Source organism: Thunnus maccoyii, chromosome 12 (assembly GCF_910596095.1).
Source record: "Thunnus maccoyii chromosome 12, fThuMac1.1, whole genome shotgun sequence".
Taxonomy (NCBI): domain Eukaryota; kingdom Metazoa; phylum Chordata; class Actinopteri; order Scombriformes; family Scombridae; genus Thunnus; species Thunnus maccoyii.
In genome coordinates this window covers 13,960,324-13,981,587 of record NC_056544.1, presented here as the reverse complement: position 1 = coordinate 13,981,587, position 21,264 = coordinate 13,960,324, and the positions used below count along the sequence as shown (strand labels likewise).

Here is a 21,264-nt window from a genome sequence, read left to right as displayed (position 1 = left end):
TGAAATAAAGTCTTCATTCAACAGGTTTTTATTCTTGTGCTTGTGTATTTCCTGGTCTCTTAAGTTATAATCCTTAATGCAACTTACTTTTTTTTCCTATAATGTCAACACTGTACTCGACTGTGGTTATAATGCCCCTTCAGAAATAATTGCACCGTATCTGTTCTTATTTCTTACATATCATCGGTTATGTTTGATGTTTGGTCTTTATTTCTGCAACCTGCAGAAGCTCAGTGATTTCAACAGATCTTTGCATCACAAAGACTAAAGAGCCGCACATTGTTTGAAATTAGGAGAAACAGATTAGAATCTCAGAAAAAACGTTGCATCTTCAGAATAAGGAAATCCGCTCTCTGATTAGTAGCCTTGGGATGTTACTGGTACAACACGCTTCCAAAAGAGGCACTGTGTTTCTGATGTGTTTAATGTTATCAAATACATGTGATCCGCAACGCCTTCCAGTAGGAGCTCAAACTGAGAGCGATTATCATGACAAAGAGCCACAAGGTAAACACAGGTGAGCGAGAGAAAAGAAGAAGAGAAGCGGAGCGTTTGTTAACCAGACAGCCTCTGGTCATGCAGGCTTTATTTTACTAGTTCTGCAAATGAGGATTTGAGCAGTGAGCTAATAGTTTACGGTCCCATGATGAACGTGCAGTGTTATCTCCAGTAAGATTCTTATCTGTCCTGCAATACATTATGCCTTTACTTCAGGTGTGTTGTTTGTTTGTGTGTGTGTGTGTGTGTGTGTGTGTGTGTGTGTGTGTGTGTGTGTGTGTGTGTGTGTGTGTGTGTGTGTGTGTGTGTGTGTGTGTGAGAAGGGAAGAAAGACACGTTATCTGGTGTTGCAACAACACCTTCGAGTGGATTTCCTACTTCATCACATGATATATTTCGGATCTGTGAGTCATACCCAGAGGAATATCTTGTAAAGTGAAAAACATCTATAATTTGCAATGACTGAGTTTGCAACAGTGACAACATAATGATAGGTGGAGTGGAAATTCTGCAGGGATCCGCTAAAGTGGTGTTTTTGCTTTGAAATCACAACATATGTATGATACAATCCAGCTCTTTATGAAATAAATGTTGACATTTATTTCTTACTGTCATCATTTTACAAGTAAATGTTCTCAGATCTCACATATTTGTATTCATAGTTTTTTCTTGTTTATTTATATTAAAATATAACATACATGCATAACAATACAAAACAAATAAATAATCATATCATTTTTGGATCATGGTTGAAAACATTTTAGTCAGTTTGTTTAAAAATGTTGTCATCCTGGCTATGTTTTCCTTTACTTGATCAAACATATCCCATCATATGGCATCCTATGGATTTCCATACCTGATCATATTTAATCATTAAATATTTTACTTGAAATGTGCAGATTATAAGAGTATGACAACAAACATCATGCATTCCATGATTAACATTAAGTGTTTTAACATGTGTCCTCTATGTCACCAGCTGTCACCACCAGTCTTTTCACCTCTACACCATGTTTGGAGCAGGTCTAATCCAAAAAGTAGCTGAAAAAGCATCTTTAATCTGATTACTCTGTTTTCCTTAATAACTGTAACTCATTACAGTTACCATATTGTTGCTATGTAATTAATTTGCATGTAATTGCATGTAACTGTAATCCAGTTAGACGTGATATGCTGCTACCAAACCCTGCATACATACAGTGTGCATTACTGCTAAACATGCATGCATAAATTCAGCCACAAGAGGGCACATGCTAGCTCAATGTATACAGTATGTGGACTCCATTGAGTCTACAGCGCACACTGTATAGACGCTGTCTAGAAACCCACCGAGCTCTGTTTGAGGAATACTGATGTAACCTGACATCTTGGTAAACTTCCCTAAAGTTTATGAAGACATTTCTTTCAATTGATCTGTGCGCTATCATGATGCTACGAGTACTCTGCTAAATTAATTCTTTAATCTAACATAACTCACTTATAAGGCTGCACGGCATATTTTCTGTGTAGCAAACAGGAGTTTAAACCTAAGCAATCAATCAAAATGAGAGTATGTCTACAACTATTTAATCTCCCATCTGGATTGATTTTCCATCAGGGAAATCAATTGTTTAAAATGTGTTTTAAAGTCCACAACGCCATATTCACACGTAACGTAATCATGGCTTATTTGGACTATACACATCAGTGGAGTGGACAGAATATACAGACCACACGCACCTGTATGACACTACACAGGTGTATGTGAGCCATGGCTTGCACTGGCTGGCAAAAAGGGGCAAACATATGGTGTTTGAAGTGAAAGACAAGATAGACTAAACTATCTGGAGTTGCTTCAAAACGAAGAGTCGCGTTTTAACTCAAATATGGTCGCATCTAAAGATGTTTTGAGCAACTTTCATCACCTTCATAAAGAGTCTTTATGGCTTTAGTCTGGGAAGATTTATTTCCCACAGTGATGTCGGTGCTGAGCTGCAGCTGCAGGTGTCACCGCGCTGCTCGGCGCTGTCCACTGCCTGTGGTGCTGAAGAGCAGAGACAGACAGAGACACGGTACTCTCTGTCGCTGCGGGCGCCACATTACAATTATACGCTTAAATAGGCCTATTAAATCCACCTTAAACACATGACCCACACTTGTGACAAATCAACCAGGTGACAGAGAAGAAATTGGGTAAAATCATGCGAACAAGTCTGGAGTTTTGTGGTAAACGGGGTTTTTAGTTCTGGTAATCTGATCGTGTCCACGGGTTTTCCCCCGGGCCGGTTATACAACAGGTCTGTGATCACGACGACCGGATGGAGCCACGGCAGCTGACTCATACCGGGCATTGCAGAGAGTGAATCTTTCTCACTTAACAGCGTGTTATTGCCATCCGGGCATTGTGTCCTCCGGAAATGTTCCTCTGTATGCTCGGGAAGATGTGATCGTCGGTGTAAATGGACAGTATAAAGAAATAAAGCTTTTTTCCCTCGCTTTATTAGACGGAACATGGCGGAGACTGTCAAAACGGGAGGCGACTGTAACGCCGACTCGTTTCCCATCGAGGAGTACGAGTGTAAAATATGCTACAACTACTTCGATTTGGGGTGTCACACTCCCAAACTGCTGGGCTGCTCCCACACTTTCTGCCGGGTGTGCCTCGAAACTCTGCACTCCCGGGAGGGTCGAGGATGGAGAATCGATTGTCCTGTGTGTCGGCACCGTACCCCTGTGCCGGAATATCTGGTTCACAACCTCCCCGACAACACCTCACTGACCCAGGCGCTCCCGCTGATTAAGCATGTGAACGCACCAGACACAGAGGACCAGACAGGTCCAACCGTCTCCTCTGCGACCTCCCAGGAGAGCAACGGCAGCTGTCAGACTTGCAAACATGTTGCGTTTACGACGGTTTGTGTGTGCGCCATCTTCTCCTTCTTGTCCACGGTGGTGCTGTTATTTCTGGGCCTCATCTTTGTACATAACTTCAATAACACCGTCGGCCATGTCTGCCTGCTTGTTGCCAGCGTCCTCGCCCTGTTCTCGCTCATCCTCACTTGGTTAATGTGCATGTTGAATTACCGGCCTGAAACAGAAGCAAGCCATTTCAGTTCCCTCAACTCTAATATAACGTAACGCTCTGGCTGCACCTGGGATACATAAACTTAGCCTGGTCAGTGTAATAAAATGGAAATCTCTTTATTTATTCCAATGTGCTTAGACTAGACATCTTTATAGATGCCTTAGCCAGTGTCTGTGAGCATAGTTGAATGACTGTACAGACTCTGACCGAACTGATCACATCATAATGAGCTTTCGACTATCTATCGGCTGCTTTCTTCAGCAATAAATGATGGATGTAGTAGTATCCAATAAATGAAATATAGAACATTTAAAGCTTTAGATTGGCAATGTGTGACCAGTTTCAGTTAGGTCAGAGCAGTTTCTGAGAGCCTCTGTGAAAATCACAGTGAGGCATTTGAGGTTAATTTGCCTTCTCAGGTTAATTTATATTTATCTATATAGCAACTTTTTGCACAGCTCTATGCTCCACTTTTTTAAAATTGGATGACTATGAGCATCCTGACTCATGCAAAACTTGATGATGATGATGATGATGATGGTATACTCTGTGGTCCACAAAACATTTCAGTGACATCATCTAAAGTCAACTACATGAGTTTGGATGAGTAGATCTACAGTATGTGTGAAGCTTCAGTACTGCATACTGTTTGTGTTGCCTTCACAGAATGTACCTTTTGTATGCAACTCTTCATTTTTGCACTTGTGTGAGTAAAGTCAAAATGTGATGCTGTATGTGGAGGCATGTTATGCTATGACAAATGCTTACATATAAGGGTAAAAGATCCCCAAAAGAGCACTGCAACTTTGTCTTGTTAATGGAAACATTAGCAGACACTGACTGGAATAATAAGATTGCTCATTACAACAGCTCCCCCTACTCTCCTCCCACACCTGTTTGCTGCATTGAATATTTGCCAAGTTTCATAAGGCGCTTGGAGGCCACTGCACGAGTAGGTATCCATGCATGTGTATGTATACGTGTCAAGCTGTTGGTATGTGACTGATTTATTATGATCTTCTTGCTCCACCACCGTTTCTAACAACAACACCTATTGTGCCAGTGACAGAACCTGCTTATGCCATAACTACCACTGTGTGATTACACTGACTCCCCGTGGTGGACCGAGTCAGCAGGGGATCCCAGGCCAATGACCCTGAGGGGACATGAGCCTTCACAAGATGAGAGAAATAACTTTGGGGTAGGGGGGCCAAAATAAGTAGTGTTGTAAAGCAGTGAGACAATGGAAGTGTAGATGACCTCCTAGGGGTCTTAAATCATCTGATGGGCTTAGGTTTGCTTTCCCAAGTCATATAAACTGCAAGAAGATATAAACTTCCACTAATGACTTGGTCCACGCCCAGATCACTCTCAAAGGTGTTAGGTTACAGGGAAGCATGCAATAAAAGAGTGCTTAATTGACTTTTTTTTTTTTTGTGGATTTGGTTCATAAAAATAAGAAACAACACTTCTCACCTATCATTTCCTATATTTAAGGGGATATGAAAATGAAATTGCAGCAGTCACTTTACTGGGTTTGGGTTATTAGATCATGATTCACAAAGATGTCTACTTTTGGTTTAGGAATCAGCTGAATCCAAATAACACAGTAGGCATTTATCTCGACTTATTGTTGTTTCAAGAGGCGACACTGGTCTCAGGAGTTAAAATCCATCTCTTTCAGGTCTCTCAAAGGGACTCCTTCATTTGGTCATCCAGTTGGTGAGTAATGCCACTTAAATGCCACCGTGACAAAAGCTTGAGAAAAAAGGAGGGGTGGCAGGCTTCCACTGGGAGCCACAGGCAACACTGTGTCTGGGGCAGAGAGCTTCATTTCAGAGGGACTGCAGGGCTTAAAGTTAAAGATTACTTTGAAATCTGCATCCCCACCATCAAACTCTCCTACTATATCCCTCCCTCCCTCCTCCCTCCTCCCTCCAGCCGTCACTCCCTCTCCTGAAAAATAAAAAGCTGTCGCCACAGAGCAGGGGATGAGTTAGGAGCAGATCCTCTTTGATGACAGAGAAGGATCCTTTTGTTCCCTAATCCCCACACAACCCCTTCCCCCCTCTTCCCCACGAGTCCAATTGGACGTCAAGGGGCTTCATAATCAGTCTGGGGCTCAAAAAGTTATTAGTTTACCTGTTTCACCTTCAAAGATTGGAATGTAACAGTGAGGGCTTATCATGACAGCTTTTTCAAAAGCACAAATATTTCATTTAAGCTTTTTTTAATTTTCTGTCTTGTCAATCTTGTTTGAGTCTCTTGGAGAGTAGCAAGAATTTAAAGGAAACATATCATTAAGTGCATAGTCACATGACACATGTCAGTGGTTGTCAGAGGTGTTTCCCAAAGGAGCAGCCATTAGCCATTGTGCACTGTGTCAAGGAAGACGGGGTCACCCAGAAACAGACAGTTCCAGGATACATTTCCTCTCTTCCTGCGTCTTGCTTTGAGATGTTGCTTAAGTGTGTGCAAAGTGTGTCTTTGTGTCATTATCAGATTGGACACACGTATTTCACAGGGGAGATGAAAGTGTTCCTTTTGCTCGTAACATCTGTCCCATCAAGATGACCTCAAAGACATAGCCCGAGGAGAGCGATTATCACCACTCTGTACGCACACGCTCATCATGTGATCACATGCTTGTGCGTATGTGCCCCAGCATGTGTGTGTATGTGGAGGACAAGACATGAATTTGTGTGTTTGTCCGCATGTATTTGACAGAATATGTGTGTACAGACATATGGCCTAACAAGCATGCAAACACTCTTAAGACCTGTGAGAAGGGATCAATGTCCGGGGTCAAAGTGTCAAACACAGCTTACCTAGTGATTTCACTTTCATCATGTGCCGCTTCAGATGTCAAAGAAGACTTCTCTCTGTCCTAAACACTCACAATCAGATACTGTTGGATCTTCTCTCTGTCAAGTTGAAACAAACAGCATTATGAGAGACCGGTGCAGTGCAAAACCTTCATAAAAGAAATGCACACTGACTCCCTCTGATGTATAAAAGGGAGAATGCAGCAGAGAGAAAGATTTTTAAAAAAAATACTTCCAGTGTAAATTATAAAATTATGAAAAATTATAAATTTTATATAAAATCAACTCATATTTTAAAAAAATGTTGCCCCCAGTTGTGACTATATGCAGCAAAATGAACTAGTTCAGTTATACAGTACAGAACCAATAGAATTTGTTTTCACATGTCCTTCACATGTGCAGCCATAAACATTATAGAAGAGTGGCCAAAACACACAATTTGAAGTATGTACTGTGTAATGATGGGTATGGGAGCTTTAATACCAACTACCATCCAGTCATCTGGGGTTCTTTGAAGCCACTTCCTTTGGTGTTTATAACCTGAACAAGCAAACAGTTGACATGCTGTCATTGGTTCACTGATGTCTGTTTTAAATGGCCGTTAGTTTGTGACCTGGGTCATAGGACCAGAATATTTGATTTTCAACAGTAGTACTATGACTAATTAACTCTGACTGTCGGATGATTTCAGTATAAGGACAGGACTGTTTACTATTTATCTATCTATTTATCTATCTATCTATACTTATCTTTCTATCTATTGACTGCCTATGTCCTCTGTGAAACCAGCTGCTTTAGCGTGTCCTCCCCAAAGTGTCTCAGCTCCTCTCTCTTATCTTCTGACATTCTCTGACTAAAACCCCCCAAATAGTGGTGAGACACTCAAACTCACATCTTCACTAGAAAACTATCCAAATGGGGAGTTATCACCACATTCCTATATTTTTCTACTATACAAGAATATTATTCAGAAATCGACCATTGTAACCACACACTCCCTGCATGCCCTGAGTGAGTGAAACTGATTACAACTTTTTTATTATGATCAATTGTGGTATGGTATAATAAAACAAGTTGAGGATGTCCATTATCATTATCAAAAAAATCTATTTCTCTTACTATATCCATTGGCTGGCTGCTCTTAAGACGCTGAGTCATACATAAGGCTTCCATTATGTGGTTTGGGGCCTGAGTGAGGAAACTGTCTTTGGCTTTATTATATTATCTGACTAAAGATTTGATCAAGATTTGACTGATTGTCTTGTTGAGTTAAAGTTTAGATTATACTGGGTTTTTGACTTGCCATAACAACAGGTCTTATCGTGTTACTCTGATGTGCATTAAAATTATAAATGTAGTTTTGATTGTATGATTTTTATATTTCCTTTGTGGTCTGTATGGTCTGTGTATGTTTTAAGTATTTAAATAGCCTAAACTATTTTTTTTGACCAATTTGGTGAAAACTTCTGGGAATAGTCTTTACATTCTTTTTCATCCTTTGTTACCTTTTCATTTCTGATAAAACACTTTGTAACTCTTGTAAAGATTGGTAGGTAAGTATAGGTTAAAATTGATAACGCAGTTTGTCATTGTTTGGGGAAGAAAAGCCAATATATATTTGAAAAGTAACACACACCATGGGTTGTATTGAGGTGCTGATCAGTGGAATCAGATTTAAAAGCAGGAAAAAAGTGTCGCACACTCTGGTTCCATATGTATTTCTCTTTTATTTTGATGACATTTCAGCCCTCAGGCCTTCTTCAAGATCTACAATCATAGTAGGACACAGGCACTGGTATGTTATATAGGCCACACCCTTGTAGTACAGCTGATGGTGATTAGATAATCATGTTCCACCATGAGGGTGAGAAAAACAATCAAAAGGCCTTCAGCAGATCAAGACTTTTAACACATAGTGACAGGAACTACAGCCAATCAATGCCCTTCAAATAAAGTGACAAAAACAAAACAAAACAAAAAAACCCCATCATGTTTCATATCACATATAGAGATTTAAAGTTTACATACCAATCCTTTTGGTAAAGCATATTCAAATATGTTAAAAATTACATTCATTTTGAATAGGTTACTAATAAATATACAGAAAAAGTTAAACCTCAGCTCTGGATGAACATCATAAACAACTTAATCTAAATATGTAATAAATAGAGGTAAATTACAGAAAACACGTCAAGTCATAATCTATATTTAATCCATGGGGTGATAGGGTTCTCAGACAGTGGATCCAATAGTGTTCCCCTCCCGGAAAGTAAAACATCCAAGTTACTTCCTTTTGGAGGGAGTGATACTTTCTCAATACCAATATATCTTAGAGAGGAAACAGGATGATTAAATTCAACAAAATGTGCTGCTACTGGATAATTCATGTTTTTGCATCTAATGGTACTTCTATGTTCAGCAACTTGAGTTTTCAGTGCTCTACTTGTCTTTCCAACATATGACTTACCACAAGGGCAAGTGATAAGATAAATGTCCGACTTAGTGTGACATGAAATAACACATTTTATAAGGATCTCTTTACCTGTGTGGGGAATTTTAAAACTGTTACAACGGTAAGTATAGTTACACTGTCTACAACAATCACAGCAACAGTTGCCCTCAGGGATAGGTGCTAAAGTAGGTTGGGTTAGTACTGATTGAAGAGGAGAACATAGTAGTGCCTGTGTCCTACTATGACTGTTGATCTTGAAGAAGGCCTGAGGGCCAAAACGTCATAAAAATAAAAGAGAAATTACCCATGGCGCCAGAGTGTGCGACACTTTTTTTCCTGCTTTTGAGGAAGAAAGTCAACCAGCAGAGGTGCCCCCCCTCACTTCAGATCCTTGTGGCTGATTACAGCCTATATATGAATAATATGCCAAATAAAGAAACAGAATCTCAGGGGCCATAGCTCAATTTCAGTTAGCCTATTTCAGGTTTAGCCTGACTATAGTTAGTAGGCTAATGGTTAGGGCAGACTAGGCCACAAATCGGGGAAAGCTAGAGTTGGTGATTAAATTATCTAATAAAACTTTCATACCATGTTTTATGTGAGTGATTAGGGAAAAGGCAGGTCTTGTTGGTGCAGACTGTCTGCAACAGTAGTCCCTCACAGACCTACATGCATTACACATAATTACCTATAGGCCTTCTTAGTAGCATGAACTAAACACAATAACTTGTCAGTTTCAATTTGATCTCTCCCTGTTTAGTTTTTACTCTATATTTAATTAAAAGAAGCCACCTGTTCAGGAAACCATACTGTACAGTCGGAAATCCAAACCTGTGAAATGAACCGGAAGGTTACCTGGTCAGTCGTGTCATTAAGGAAGTGGCGATTGTTGGTACCTATGGTTGGTAGGCAATTATTATTCCTGCGCATTGGCATTCATTGCACAAGATCACGTGATCAAATTCAAATTATTTCAAAATGGAGGAATGTTTTTGCTTGCAGGTAATACTCTAATCCTTCCCATGGTTTGATTTAAAATGGTTAGATTTAGGCACACAAACCACTTGGGTATGATTAGGGAAAGATCATGGTTTTGGTTAAAAGGCTAAAATGCGATAAAATGTCCCGTTTAACAGCACTAAAATGCCATTAAACGTAAAAAATGCCCAGTTAAGCCGAAAACCCATAATAGAACAAATTATTATCACGGAAAACCAGTCTGGACCAACAGCCTGTGGGCTACAGGCACAGAATCCCGTTCAGGTTCAATAGTCAGTAAATTATTGGACCGGTTCCATAGCTGGTGCCTTACATTGAACTTTGAACTATCTACCCTCACTTTATATCACTGCTTTGGAAAAATGTATTGTTTGGATTCACTGAATATGACAGGAGTCATTACCCACAGTTCTACTTGATTAATTTACTTACTATTTTGCTGTAAACTTGTCGTATAATTGTTTCAATAAAGGTGTTGATTTAAAAAATAATGTAATTGTTATTTAATTAAATGTTTAATTTATTATTAAATGTATAACTATAAATATAAACAAAATAAATAAATATCATTATAATGTTTAATTTAATTTAAAAATTATATTTTGCAAAGTTACACACTCCATACCACCTGGTGGCGGGCGCCATTTCGCTGTTTGCCAAACGCCTAAAACCACGAGACAATTAAAAGAAGAAGAAGAAAAACATTCCTGACCGATAGTAACCTGACCTGACTGACGTCCCCGCCGCCCCGCGCCACCTCCTCTGCTCCAATCGCTGTCAGGGAATCGTCCTTACGTCACTCAATAGCTTCCGGGCTGGTAGTACTGGCCCGGTGCGGTGATGCTCTGATTTACTGTGCTACTCAATTTTATAGTCGTTTTATAACATACTTTCAATTGTGATTTTATAACCAGGCACACAGTGTTATCAGATTATATTAATATAATGCCAGAGCTTTGGTTACAAGGATAAATATAATCGACCCAAGCCCGCAGCGACTCAGGCGTAACGCTGGAGAGAAAAGGTGAGAATGTGTTGCTGCTGTGCAGATGTTGATGAGAGCGTCTGATTGTTAGCAACCGGTCTGCTACATCGGTTTGCTACATCTCATTCAATTTGCTACACATTTTTGTACAATGCAACACTGTGTTACCTCTTAATTTTTACGCGAATTGTGTGCAATAAACTGTTTTTATCAAGTCCACAGCTGCAGATGGTAGCTCACAGACGCTAAAAAAAAGCTAGCCTCCCACTTTGCTAGCTGCTAGCGCGTCTTTGAGCTGCTAACCTGATTTAGCTTCAGACGCGGAGTGCAGTGAAAACATGTCCTATTGTTAGCTAGTAACAATGTTGAATGTGTTTACCGAGCTAGGCTTTGATAGCGTCACACATGCTATCTACAATTCTGTGCAGTTTATCTGTCAGCGCTGTGTCATGATCTTATCTAACGTCGATAGCTACTGTCTTTAAGATAAGGTGCTCAAAAAACATCGATACGACACCATATCTACTGCTTCGCTCAATATGAACACAGAGACAATTTGTTTATAACAGTCCAATAAATCAATCAAAGCAGAGGGTAGAGCCTTTGGTAAATGAAAAGATAACACATTATCTGGTTTTATTATGTAAACAATAACACGGAGGCAAATGCCTTCAACGGAAAGATTGTAATTTATCATCATCTGCCTGTCCAGATGCTCACAGATAACTGTGGTTACAATTTATTATATTTGAAAGTAATAGATACCATCACTATTGATTTTTAAGGCTGAATGCTTTAGTAACTATTGAAATACAATATGTGGTGTGGCTTTTCCTCTAGTGTTGGGAATGTTGGCCCAGATTGCTGCTCCAGAGTTATGCAGGTGGCTCAATAAACGTGGTTGTTGGGACATGCCCCTGATGTATGGACATACTGCTGTAGGTATGGCTGGACTGGCTGCCAAAAGCACAGCTTTCATGGATATAGAATTACAGATATTTTACGTATCAAAACATTTTGCATCTGTTCATTTGTAATTTATTTAATACTGCAATTGACCAAATACCTCTATCGAAATTGTAACAATATTGTAGGGATGACTATTGGTGCTTTCACAAAATATTTACACAATGAGATTTTTGATAAATAATCATTAGTAATGTGGATATAATAACTAAGTGGGTAAAGGCAAATAATAGAACAGCTAGAGCTATCTGGTAAGTTTAGAAAATTACATCACTTTACTGTAATGCAGCCTTTAAAACCAGGAAAAGACAACACTTATGCCATATCACAATGTTATGATATCCAAAACATAAGACAATATCTCGTCACATATCACAATATTGATATAACATCGATATATTGCCCAGCTCTAGTCTTTATCTGTGTGTTACATGCCAATTGCTCTTTCCCACATCAGCTTTTTGCACTCTTGATCATGTGTCACATTCTTTTTTGAAAAGTAACAAGAGCAGCTGGGTGTGTCTACTGTATTCAACGTATATTACATAATGACCGAACCTGTATTACAAGTATCAAAATGAAACTGAGTGACTTTTCATCTGACATTGCTGGTGAATTGTGTGCGGGTGCGTTCTCTGCACAGATACAGGAGAGTTGTGTCGGTTGGTTGTGGTATCTGAGTTGTTGAAAAACAGGTGAGACATGTTCACCCTTAAGGTTGAATCGTTTCATACAGAGAAAAGGGAACATTTGAATCGGCTCCTTTTGTCTTCTGCCTGGAAGCACTATACAAATATACAGTCTCATAATAGATATGGGCAGGAGTACCAGTGTACTCACTTTGAAATGATTGTTTTCTAGTTATGAGGTTAGAATCTGTGGTTTTCATTTAAGTATCCACATGAAGAAGCTTGGAGCACTTGCACAAGCATCCACATGCACACACTAACACACAAGCAGCTTGAGACAATCACCAAGATTTATGTAGAAGCAGATTGGCCCCTGCAGTATAATATTGTACTGGCAATGGTATCACAGTCTTTACTGGAGCTCAAGAGCGTGGAACAGTGCAGGTGAGCAGATTTGGGTAGCCTTGCTGGTCCTCACATGGAATGTGCTGTAGTCTGTGTTTGCCAGGTCCAAGGGCAGCCCGAGTCATCAGCCAGTGTCAGATTCTTCTCAGCACTGTTACATTAGCTGGCCAAGTTGTGTCAACCTCCCACATGACCTCTGGTCCCCTCCTTCTAAGCTGCAGAATGAGTCACTGCGTCTACTTCTAGCATGCTCGGACTCAGTGGCTGCAGGGTTACACTGCAAATTACACTCTGGCCCTAAGGATACACTAGAAATAGCTGAGCTGTCCGACAGACGGTTGGAGTTGGTCCAAAGGTTTTTACAGTATAGCCAAACAACTAACAGCATGACTTAGGAGCAGTAACGAGTGAAGCACATGGTATAATCCTGCATTTGCAAACATTATTATATCTCATAGTGTAGTTGCAAACAAGTGGAGAGGCTTAGAGAAGGTGTGTATGGTCAGAAAGTTAGAGGCAACCACTGCTTGATTCAGCTCTATGTATTAGCAAGTTAATTAGGAAGTTAATAATAGTCTCTCTGTGTTTACTGAAACTTAATTGTTCCCTTAATGTGCTTCCTCGTCTGACCCACAACAGAGAGGCAGTTCCTTTTTTAATCACTTGATTAACTAATAATTTCAGCAATCCTATTCAGTCTTGGGGATTTTAAGTGCAGCATTATGCTTCATCTGTAAGGCTGGCCTCTGTGCAGCAGGGCCAGCAGATCTGGTGAGAAAAATAGTGCTGACTGAGAAATGGGCTGAGAATAAGCAGAGATGGGACTTCAGGCAAGCATGGATTAATTTACCAGGAGGCAGTAATCTGTCTGCGTGCTCACGTTTGCTGCTCACATTCGATGTTTCCAAATGTGCTGATACAGTTTTGTATGCAGACTGTATTTTTTAAGTTTCATTTTTTGTGTCTCTGTGCTCCAGGTCTGGTCAACTTGTTGCAGAAAAGAATCTCACAGAGTGCCGAGTGCAATATATTGTTGCTTTTCTTCAAGAAGCTTCAGCAGTGACTTCATCCTCAAAAGATGAAGTTGAAGGAGGACATGAACCCCCTGCTTTTGCAGGTCTTCCGCTCCGTGGTCTGGGTCTACTCTGTCATCACCTTCATACCCTGGTACTTCTTCTCTGGAGCTGGCAGCAACTTGGAGCGGGCTCGTCGGATCAAGGCACGCTCAGTTAGCAGACACCCAGCAGGTCCATACAGGGCTATCAACAGCCAAGAGAAGCTGGTGTCATGGCTGCACCCCGGGGTGGACACACTGGATAAAGTGTTTGAATACGCTGCCAGGAGGTTTCCACAGAGAGACTGTCTGGGCACCAGAGAGGTGCTGAGTGAGGAGGATGTGCTGCAGCCCAACGGCAAGGTCTTCAAGAAGGTGAGGGACATTATCCTGTTCCTGCTACTCTTGCACACATGCAGTAGATAATTTATCCCCTTGTTTCATTCATTCTTATTTTAAATGTACTGTCTTTTAGAAGGAACAAGATTTCAGCCTGTTTTTAGTCAACGTGGTGTACCTCTTTACCACATTGTGGTTTAGAACTATATAAAGGTTTGTGAATCTGTGGGATAACAGGAAGTTCGGTTGTGTCTGTGAGGCTGACAGCTCAGTCTGCCACCGTGCACAGTGGGAGGAATGTGGGCGGAAGAGCAGTGTCACTGATCCTTTGTCTCATGGCTCAGAGCCTCCTCATTAACACCTGCATTGCTGAAAAAGCCCTGCAGATGGCGCTAACCGACCGGATATGAAAAATGTTGCATGAACGGTAACAACATCGAAACCTCTTTCAGATTCACCAGTTTCAGTAAAGCAACCTGAGATTAATGCCTGCAATCTCTTACACGGCGGTTTCCATGTAACCATTTTAATATTCTAATGCAGAGCAGCGCACATAATAATTCCATCAACTAGGATACTGTCGGTGTTTAATTTGGTGTAAGATTATAAAATATGCTCTGATGCTTTTAGACTACCAGACCTCTAGAATATATGCACATTTATCTTTTTAGAAGTTCATATGTGGAAATAATCCTGAATATTACATCTATACTTTTGTGTGTGTGTGTGTGTGTGTGTGTATAGGTAATTCTGGGGAACTACAACTGGCTGTCATACGAGGAAGCGTACCAGGCAGCAAAGTGTTTCGGTAGCGGTCTGGCAGCTCTCGGCCAGAGGCCTCAGTGTAACATTGCCATCTTCTGTGAGACCAGAGCCGAGTGGATCGTGGCAGCACAGGCCTGCTTCATGTACAATTTCCCACGTGAGTTGACAGAAAGACAGACATTTTTCAACATGCAACATTTCTAAAGCGCTCACGATGACTGACCGGTTCGCCTGGGTTTTAATTTGACAGTCGTCACCCTGTACTCCACTCTCGGACCCGCGGCCATCGCCCACGGCCTGAACGAGACAGAGGTCACGCATATCATCACAAGCAAAGACCTGCTTCAGAGCCGTCTCAAGGTACCTGCGTCACAGTCATTACCTGCATCTCCGGCTATGCAGTTTAAATGTTAACTCATCAGTTGTTATTGTGTGTAACATTAGGGGTTTGATATGGAGCTGAATTCTATTTGCATAATTACTTTTTTCCCTCGCACCTCCTCTCTCTTTCCACCCACTCACATCCATCTCTACGTGTTCCAGGCCATACTGTGCGATGTTCCGAGGCTGCAGTATGTCATCGTAGTTGACAGTAAGCCCACGAGCTGGCCAGACATCCCGAGAGGCATCACGATCTACAACATGGACACTGTGAAGGAGATGGGATCCAGGCCTGACAATGGTGAGCGTTTTGTGCAATGTGATTAAAAAGGTTTCTAATTTTGTCAGGGAAATGGAAGTAGAGTGATGGAGGCTTAGCGCAAAGCCAACACCCTGACTTGTAATTGGAGTGATGTGCCGTGAATGACCGAGTCAGCAAGAGGTCAGATCAACACTTTCCAAACACCCGATGTCATAATATCTTTAGCCGACTGTTCAGGAAAATGAAGGGAAATAGAAGTCATGTTTGTCCTCCAACTACCATTTGAGCTTTATTTGTGCTTTTTTTTTCATTTTTTTATAAAGAAAACTAACATGAAATAGGAAAAGCACATAATATACCTGTGAAATATACACTTCTCTCTAATATTTGTTGCCCTAATTCCTTCACTGTTACATGAAAAACAAAAAACTTGCAGTAATTAAACAATGCATACATTGAGATTGATAACAGACGTACCATATTTTTATATTTCTGTGTCTGTATACATGTACCGTATGAGGTGATCTTCCCGTCTAACCGTCATCACTCCTCTCATCTGTCTTCTTCAGCAGCAGTCGACCGCAGACAGCCAGAGCCCTCGGACATCGCTGTCATCATGTACACCAGCGGCTCCACAGGCATCCCCAAGGGTGTCATGATCTCCCATAGCAACATCATTGCTGGCATCACCGGCATGGCTGAGCGGATCCCTAACCTCAAGTATGTCGATATCAAATTTACAGGCTACTTGTCTGACACTTCCTTTTCCTCTCTGTCTTTCTTTTGTGTTCTGCTTCTTAAACAATATCAAACCTTTTTTTCACACCCCTTAAAAAAACTGTCCAGAGTCTCTTTTGTATTTCATTTGTATTTTATTTTTCTCCAAGTGTCTATTGTGGAAATTAACCAGATGCTATTTCTGTGCTGGCAGTGAAACAGACACCTACATTGGCTACCTGCCGTTGGCTCACGTTTTAGAGCTCAGCGCCGAACTGGTGTGCATCTCTCATGGCTGTCGCATCGGATACTCCTCCCCTCAGACTCTAGCCGACCAGGTCAGTGTATAAACACACACACACACACACACATTTGTTGTTGTTTGTCTCTCGTCTGCATTACAGTCTCATATATTACTTAGACTCAGGTCATCTTTTTCCTTCAAGATGCTTATGGTCACTTCTGAGAGTTGATCAATTGTCTTGTTTCATTTTTCACAGTCAACCAAGATAAAAAAGGGCAGTAAAGGTGATACCAGTGTGCTGAAACCTACTCTCATGGCTGCTGTACCAGTAAGTCTTTTCCCATCAGTGCACAAACCCAATTTTATCCAATCTGACATTATTTATCATACAGCTTAAAATAAAGTAAACAAATAACAACAGACGACAGACTTGAAATGTCAAAAGCTGAGAGTTTTCCGCCCGGTGTGTGCAGGAGATCATGGATCGAATCTATAAGAACGTGATGACTAAAGTGGAGGAGATGAGTAAATTCCAGAAGACGCTCTTTGTGCTGGCTTACAACTACAAGATGGAGCAGATCTCCAAGGGCTACAGCACGCCTCTCTGTGACAGGTATCACATGACGCGCGCACACACACACGCATGTATTCATGAGCTGAACCTATCAAGCTTGTGTTGACATTTGCTTCCTCTGTGATACGTGAGCAAACAACCTAGCCCAAAGTCCTCATGTAGCCGACACTCAAACTCTACAAAAGGTGCAGGGAATCATTCTCAAGCCTATGTGAATCATTGCATAATATTGATTCTGATATTGTGTTTGCACATAGCATTCTACAGCATCACTCAATATCCTGATTGTTGTACAGATTCATAGATAACTTTTTAGTAGTCTGAATGGCTTGCTCAGTCTTTGTCTTCTTCTTTCTCTTCCTCCTCAGTCTGGTGTTCAAACGGGTGCGTGCGCTGCTTGGAGGGAACACCCGGGTGCTGCTTTCCGGCGGAGCTCCTCTCTCGGCCGCCACGCAGCGCTTCATGAACATCTGCCTGTGCTGCCCCGTGGGGCAGGGCTACGGTCTGACGGAAACCTGCGGAGCAGGCACCATCAGTGAGGGTAAGAGGATGGATTTCGTGACAAGAGGGAGGCAGGAAATGCAGCAGTTGTTTTCGCCACCCTTTGGGAAATTAAGAGAGGAGCAGTTAAAAAGGACAGTTATTTGATTTGCAGTAATTGCCTCCATTTACCACGCTAATGCCAGGAGTCTTTGCTGGTGTTTTTCAGTTTGGGACTACAGTACGGGAAGGGTCGGCGCTCCGCTCGTTTGCTCCGAGATCACGCTCAAGGACTGGGAAGAGGGTGAGTCAGATGGCGACAAACCAACTTTATAGAAAAGGAAGACGCACATAGATAGTTTTGTTCTAATCCTTCGGTTCTGTGCTCCTTTAGGCGGTTACTTCAGCACAGACAAGCCCAACCCACGGGGGGAAATTTTGATCGGCGGGCCCAACGTAACGATGGGTTACTACAAAAACGAAGGCAAGAACCGAGAGGACTTTTTTGTGGATGAGAAGGGCCAGAGATGGTTCTGCACCGGGGACATCGGAGAGTTCCACCCCGACGGCTGCCTCAAGATCATCGGTAAGGAATCGAGGAAAACTCACTCGCTTGTGAAGAGTATAAGTGACACACCTGTTATGATTGTGACACGTGTTCTCTTTCTGTAGACCGTAAGAAGGACCTGGTGAAGTTGCAGGCAGGCGAGTACGTCTCTCTAGGAAAAGTGGAGGCTGTCCTGAAGAACTGCCCTCTCATTGACAACATCTGTGCCTATGCCAACAGGTAAAGTCATTTTTTTTCCCCGTTTCTCGCTAGTAAAAGAAAGTATTGGTATAAATCTTAGTAAGTTCCTTTTTTAAAGCAGGTCCAACTAAACACAAACATTTCATTTCCTTAGGGTGTCTGTTTTTTTATGTCTCAGTTTCTCTCTGAATTTTTTTTCTCTGCTAATGCTCAATAAAATGTACATTTACAATACAAAACAACCTAATGTTGACTGTTCTGTATCTGCTTTCAGTGACCAGTCGTACGTGATCAGCTTCGTGGTGCCTAACCACAAGCAGCTAATGGCGCTGGCAGAGCAGAGGGAAGTGAGGGGCACATGGGAGGAGATCTGTAACAACTCCCAGATGGAGAAAGAGGTCCTCCGCATCATTACTGAGGCTGCTATCTCAGGTAGGGAGAAAAGCCTTTCTATCTAATTCACTTATGTTTGTTCAGAGAAAACGTTTCATTAAAAGCTGTATTAATAAAACCGAAGTGATGCAACTGCTGTCTCTCTCAGCCGAGCTGTCGGTTCCGATCGGATGCGATAGCTTCTCCTGCCTCACGCCAGACTTTGCACTAGTGTTATACTCATATCTGTCATTCTGACTTGTGATTTTTTTTTTTGTTTGTTTGTTTGTTTGCTCTCAAGCAAAACTGGAGCGATTCGAGATCCCCAAGAAAATCCGGCTGAGTGCTGAACCCTGGACTCCAGAGACCGGCTTGGTCACTGACGCATTCAAACTAAAACGCAAAGAGCTCAAAACACACTACCAAGAGGACATTGAGAGGCTGTACGGTGGAAAATAACACATAGACACACTCCAGAAAACACAGAAACACACACACTATACTTGCACACATATACACGGAGCTCAGAAGCCACTACCAGGACTACTTGGAGAGGAGTTATACTTACGATACAGGTAATAAACACAGACGCACACATTAATACAGACACACACACACACAAAGCAACAACCCATGCGCCACCTCCTCGGCTTCCCTGCGACCAGCTTCGATCAAAGAAGGGGAAAAAAAACAAAAAAAAACAAACAAACTCTTGAATCCAGCTCAAAGCTCTCTGTCAAGACCAAAAGGCAGAAGGTCCCTTACAGACGACTGAACCAGTCAGACGCGCGTGGTGGCGATGCGCTCACCATTCCTCTTTGATGCGTTTTAGCCCTTCGAGTTGCCACGGCAACCGAGGCTGCACACGAAGTCGGACGCCTGCATGACTCGAAGCGAAACAAATGTCAGGCTAGACGTATGTGGATCAATGTCAGCGCACCCTCTCTGTTGCTTTTCTCTCCCTTTTTCCTCTCTCCTCCCTGACTCTCCGGAGCTTTCCACCAGTCCAGCATGGTCCTGTAGAGCAGACACCCGGCAGGGGGGGGGATGGGGTAGCACGAGCGGTGCCTGATAGAGGGGATCCCTCCTGGGCTTTAAGTAACATTCAGGTTGGAATCTATGCAGGGATCTCTATTATTTTTAAATTTCTTTTTTTTTTTTTTTTTTTTTTAAATCTGTGTTGCTGTGTTTCCTTCATGTACGGTTTGTCAGCTCTGAAACCCATTTTTTAGTATTTTTGTGTGTGAGGAGTCGGTGTCGCGAAGCCAATAGAGATTGAGCGTCAAAGATTTTTTTAAAAAAAAATTTTTCTTACTTTTACTTTATGGTAGTATTTTTCTGTGGGTTTTTTTTCTTTATCCCCCTGTTTTTTATCACTATTTTGTTTACTTTAATGAGCTTTTTTTTTTTTATATATAAGCCTTTGTCTTTCTCTCCCCTTATTTGCCTGTGTCCCAAAGTTTGTATATTTGAGTGTGTGTTTACTGACTTGACTAGTAAAAGAGATCCAGTCTTTAGTCTCTTCTGCTCTCGGCCTTTGCAGTAGGGTCAAACGTCAATAAGAAAGGCATCCATAGGAATTTTTTTTTTTTTTTCTCCAGCTCTTTTGGCCTGAGCTCCCTTTTTTTTCATATCTGACGAGCCCCTGGATGCCTCGCAACCTGTGTCTTATCGGTTATTTAGTTTGTTCAGTGACATACAGTAGCCTTGCCACGTCCGCCATGTATTCCTCCAGTCATGACCAATATGCACCGTATGGATGTGTCCAAGGGAACTTAGCCTACCATAGAAAACTAGTTAACCTCTCATTGGTTGCTCTCCCATTTACTTATTGGTGCAACTGCATTTTATTACTTTTGCCATAGGTCTAGTTACTTTTATCCTCTTTTTTTTTTTTGTACTTATAAATATGAAATACAAAGTGAATGTGCAATATTTATACACAAATTTTAAACTAAAGTATGTAGGAAGGAAGAACGCACAGACAGCAGCCCCTCCGTAGTGTATGAATGTTTAGACCTGTTACATACCTGTAGAAATATAAACATAGAACACATGTAGGAAAGGAGAGAATGGTAGAGACACACTGATAGGGAAGTCTAGATTTAGCCCATTTGAACATATTGTGCGAAACAATGTAAAGTTTCCTTAAGACTGTAAAGTGAAAAAATTGATATTGGCATTATAGAAATTGCATGTCGAAAAGTGTGCAACTGTACCAAAGCATTTGGAATATATATATTTGAGAGACAAAGAGAGAAAGCGAATCGCACTCCAGTCAAACAACTGAAGAAACATCTTATGAAGACTTATTTAACTGCTGGTATGTATCATAATCTCACTTAGACGTGAAACATGAAAGAGTGCAAATACCATTTCTGTATCTTCAAATTGGTTTATGTGTATGATACTGTATGTGCAATGTATATAAAAAACGGTCTACAGATTTTTTGCCAACTGCCATTTATTTGAGCTCTTGTGTAACATATGTTCATTACTGTAGGT

The 21,264-nt window shown here is 41.3% G+C and overlaps 2 protein-coding genes and 1 long non-coding RNA gene across 5 annotated transcripts; 2 read left to right on the top strand and 1 right to left on the bottom strand.

The window, feature by feature from the left end:
* Nucleotides 1–1,001: 1,001 nt before the first annotated feature.
* Nucleotides 1,002–10,271, bottom strand: LOC121907985. The gene is made up of 3 exons (XR_006099147.1): nt 9,695–10,271; nt 6,391–6,486; nt 1,002–2,521 (listed from the first exon to the last, which is right to left on the bottom strand). It is a non-coding gene; the product is annotated as an uncharacterized LOC121907985 (long non-coding RNA).
* LOC121907984 (E3 ubiquitin-protein ligase RNF186-like) lies at nt 2,512–5,414 on the top strand. The gene has a single exon (XM_042427605.1). The coding sequence runs from the start codon at nt 2,989–2,991 to the stop codon at nt 3,613–3,615; it is 627 nt and encodes a 208-aa protein (XP_042283539.1). The 5' UTR covers nt 2,512–2,988; the 3' UTR covers nt 3,616–5,414.
* Nucleotides 10,272–10,624: 353 nt separating the features above from the next.
* On the top strand, nt 10,625–20,119 carry acsl3b (acyl-CoA synthetase long chain family member 3b). Of its 3 annotated transcripts, none has more exons than XM_042429534.1 (15): nt 10,625–10,862; nt 13,801–14,252; nt 14,961–15,138; nt 15,232–15,341; nt 15,525–15,663; nt 16,197–16,344; nt 16,556–16,679; nt 16,842–16,913; nt 17,059–17,198; nt 17,528–17,700; nt 17,869–17,943; nt 18,034–18,225; nt 18,312–18,426; nt 18,662–18,819; nt 19,061–20,119. In XM_042429534.1, the coding sequence occupies exons 2-15, from the start codon at nt 13,902–13,904 to the stop codon at nt 19,216–19,218; spliced, it is 2,133 nt and encodes a 710-aa protein (XP_042285468.1). In that variant the 5' UTR covers nt 10,625–10,862; nt 13,801–13,901; the 3' UTR covers nt 19,219–20,119. The 3 variants fall into 3 exon arrangements, with proteins under 3 accessions (XP_042285468.1, XP_042285466.1, XP_042285467.1); XM_042429532.1 differs by having other exon boundaries at nt 16,194–16,344; XM_042429533.1 differs by lacking the exon at nt 10,625–10,862 and adding an exon at nt 11,688–11,765 and having other exon boundaries at nt 16,194–16,344.
* The last annotated feature ends 1,145 nt before the right edge of the window (nt 20,120–21,264 follow it).

Coding starts and splice junctions, on each gene's coding strand:
- LOC121907984 (XM_042427605.1), top strand. CDS start 2,989: ATGGCGGAGACTGTCAAAACGGGAGGCGACTGTAACGCCGACTCGTTT.
- acsl3b (XM_042429532.1), top strand. CDS start 13,902: ATGAAGTTGAAGGAGGACATGAACCCCCTGCTTTTGCAGGTCTTCCGC. Junction 15,342..15,524: donor TGCTTCAGAGCCGTCTCAAG/GTACCTGCGTCA, acceptor TACGTGTTCCAG/GCCATACTGTGCGATGTTCC. Junction 17,199..17,527: donor AGCACGCCTCTCTGTGACAG/GTATCACATGAC, acceptor CTTCCTCCTCAG/TCTGGTGTTCAAACGGGTGC.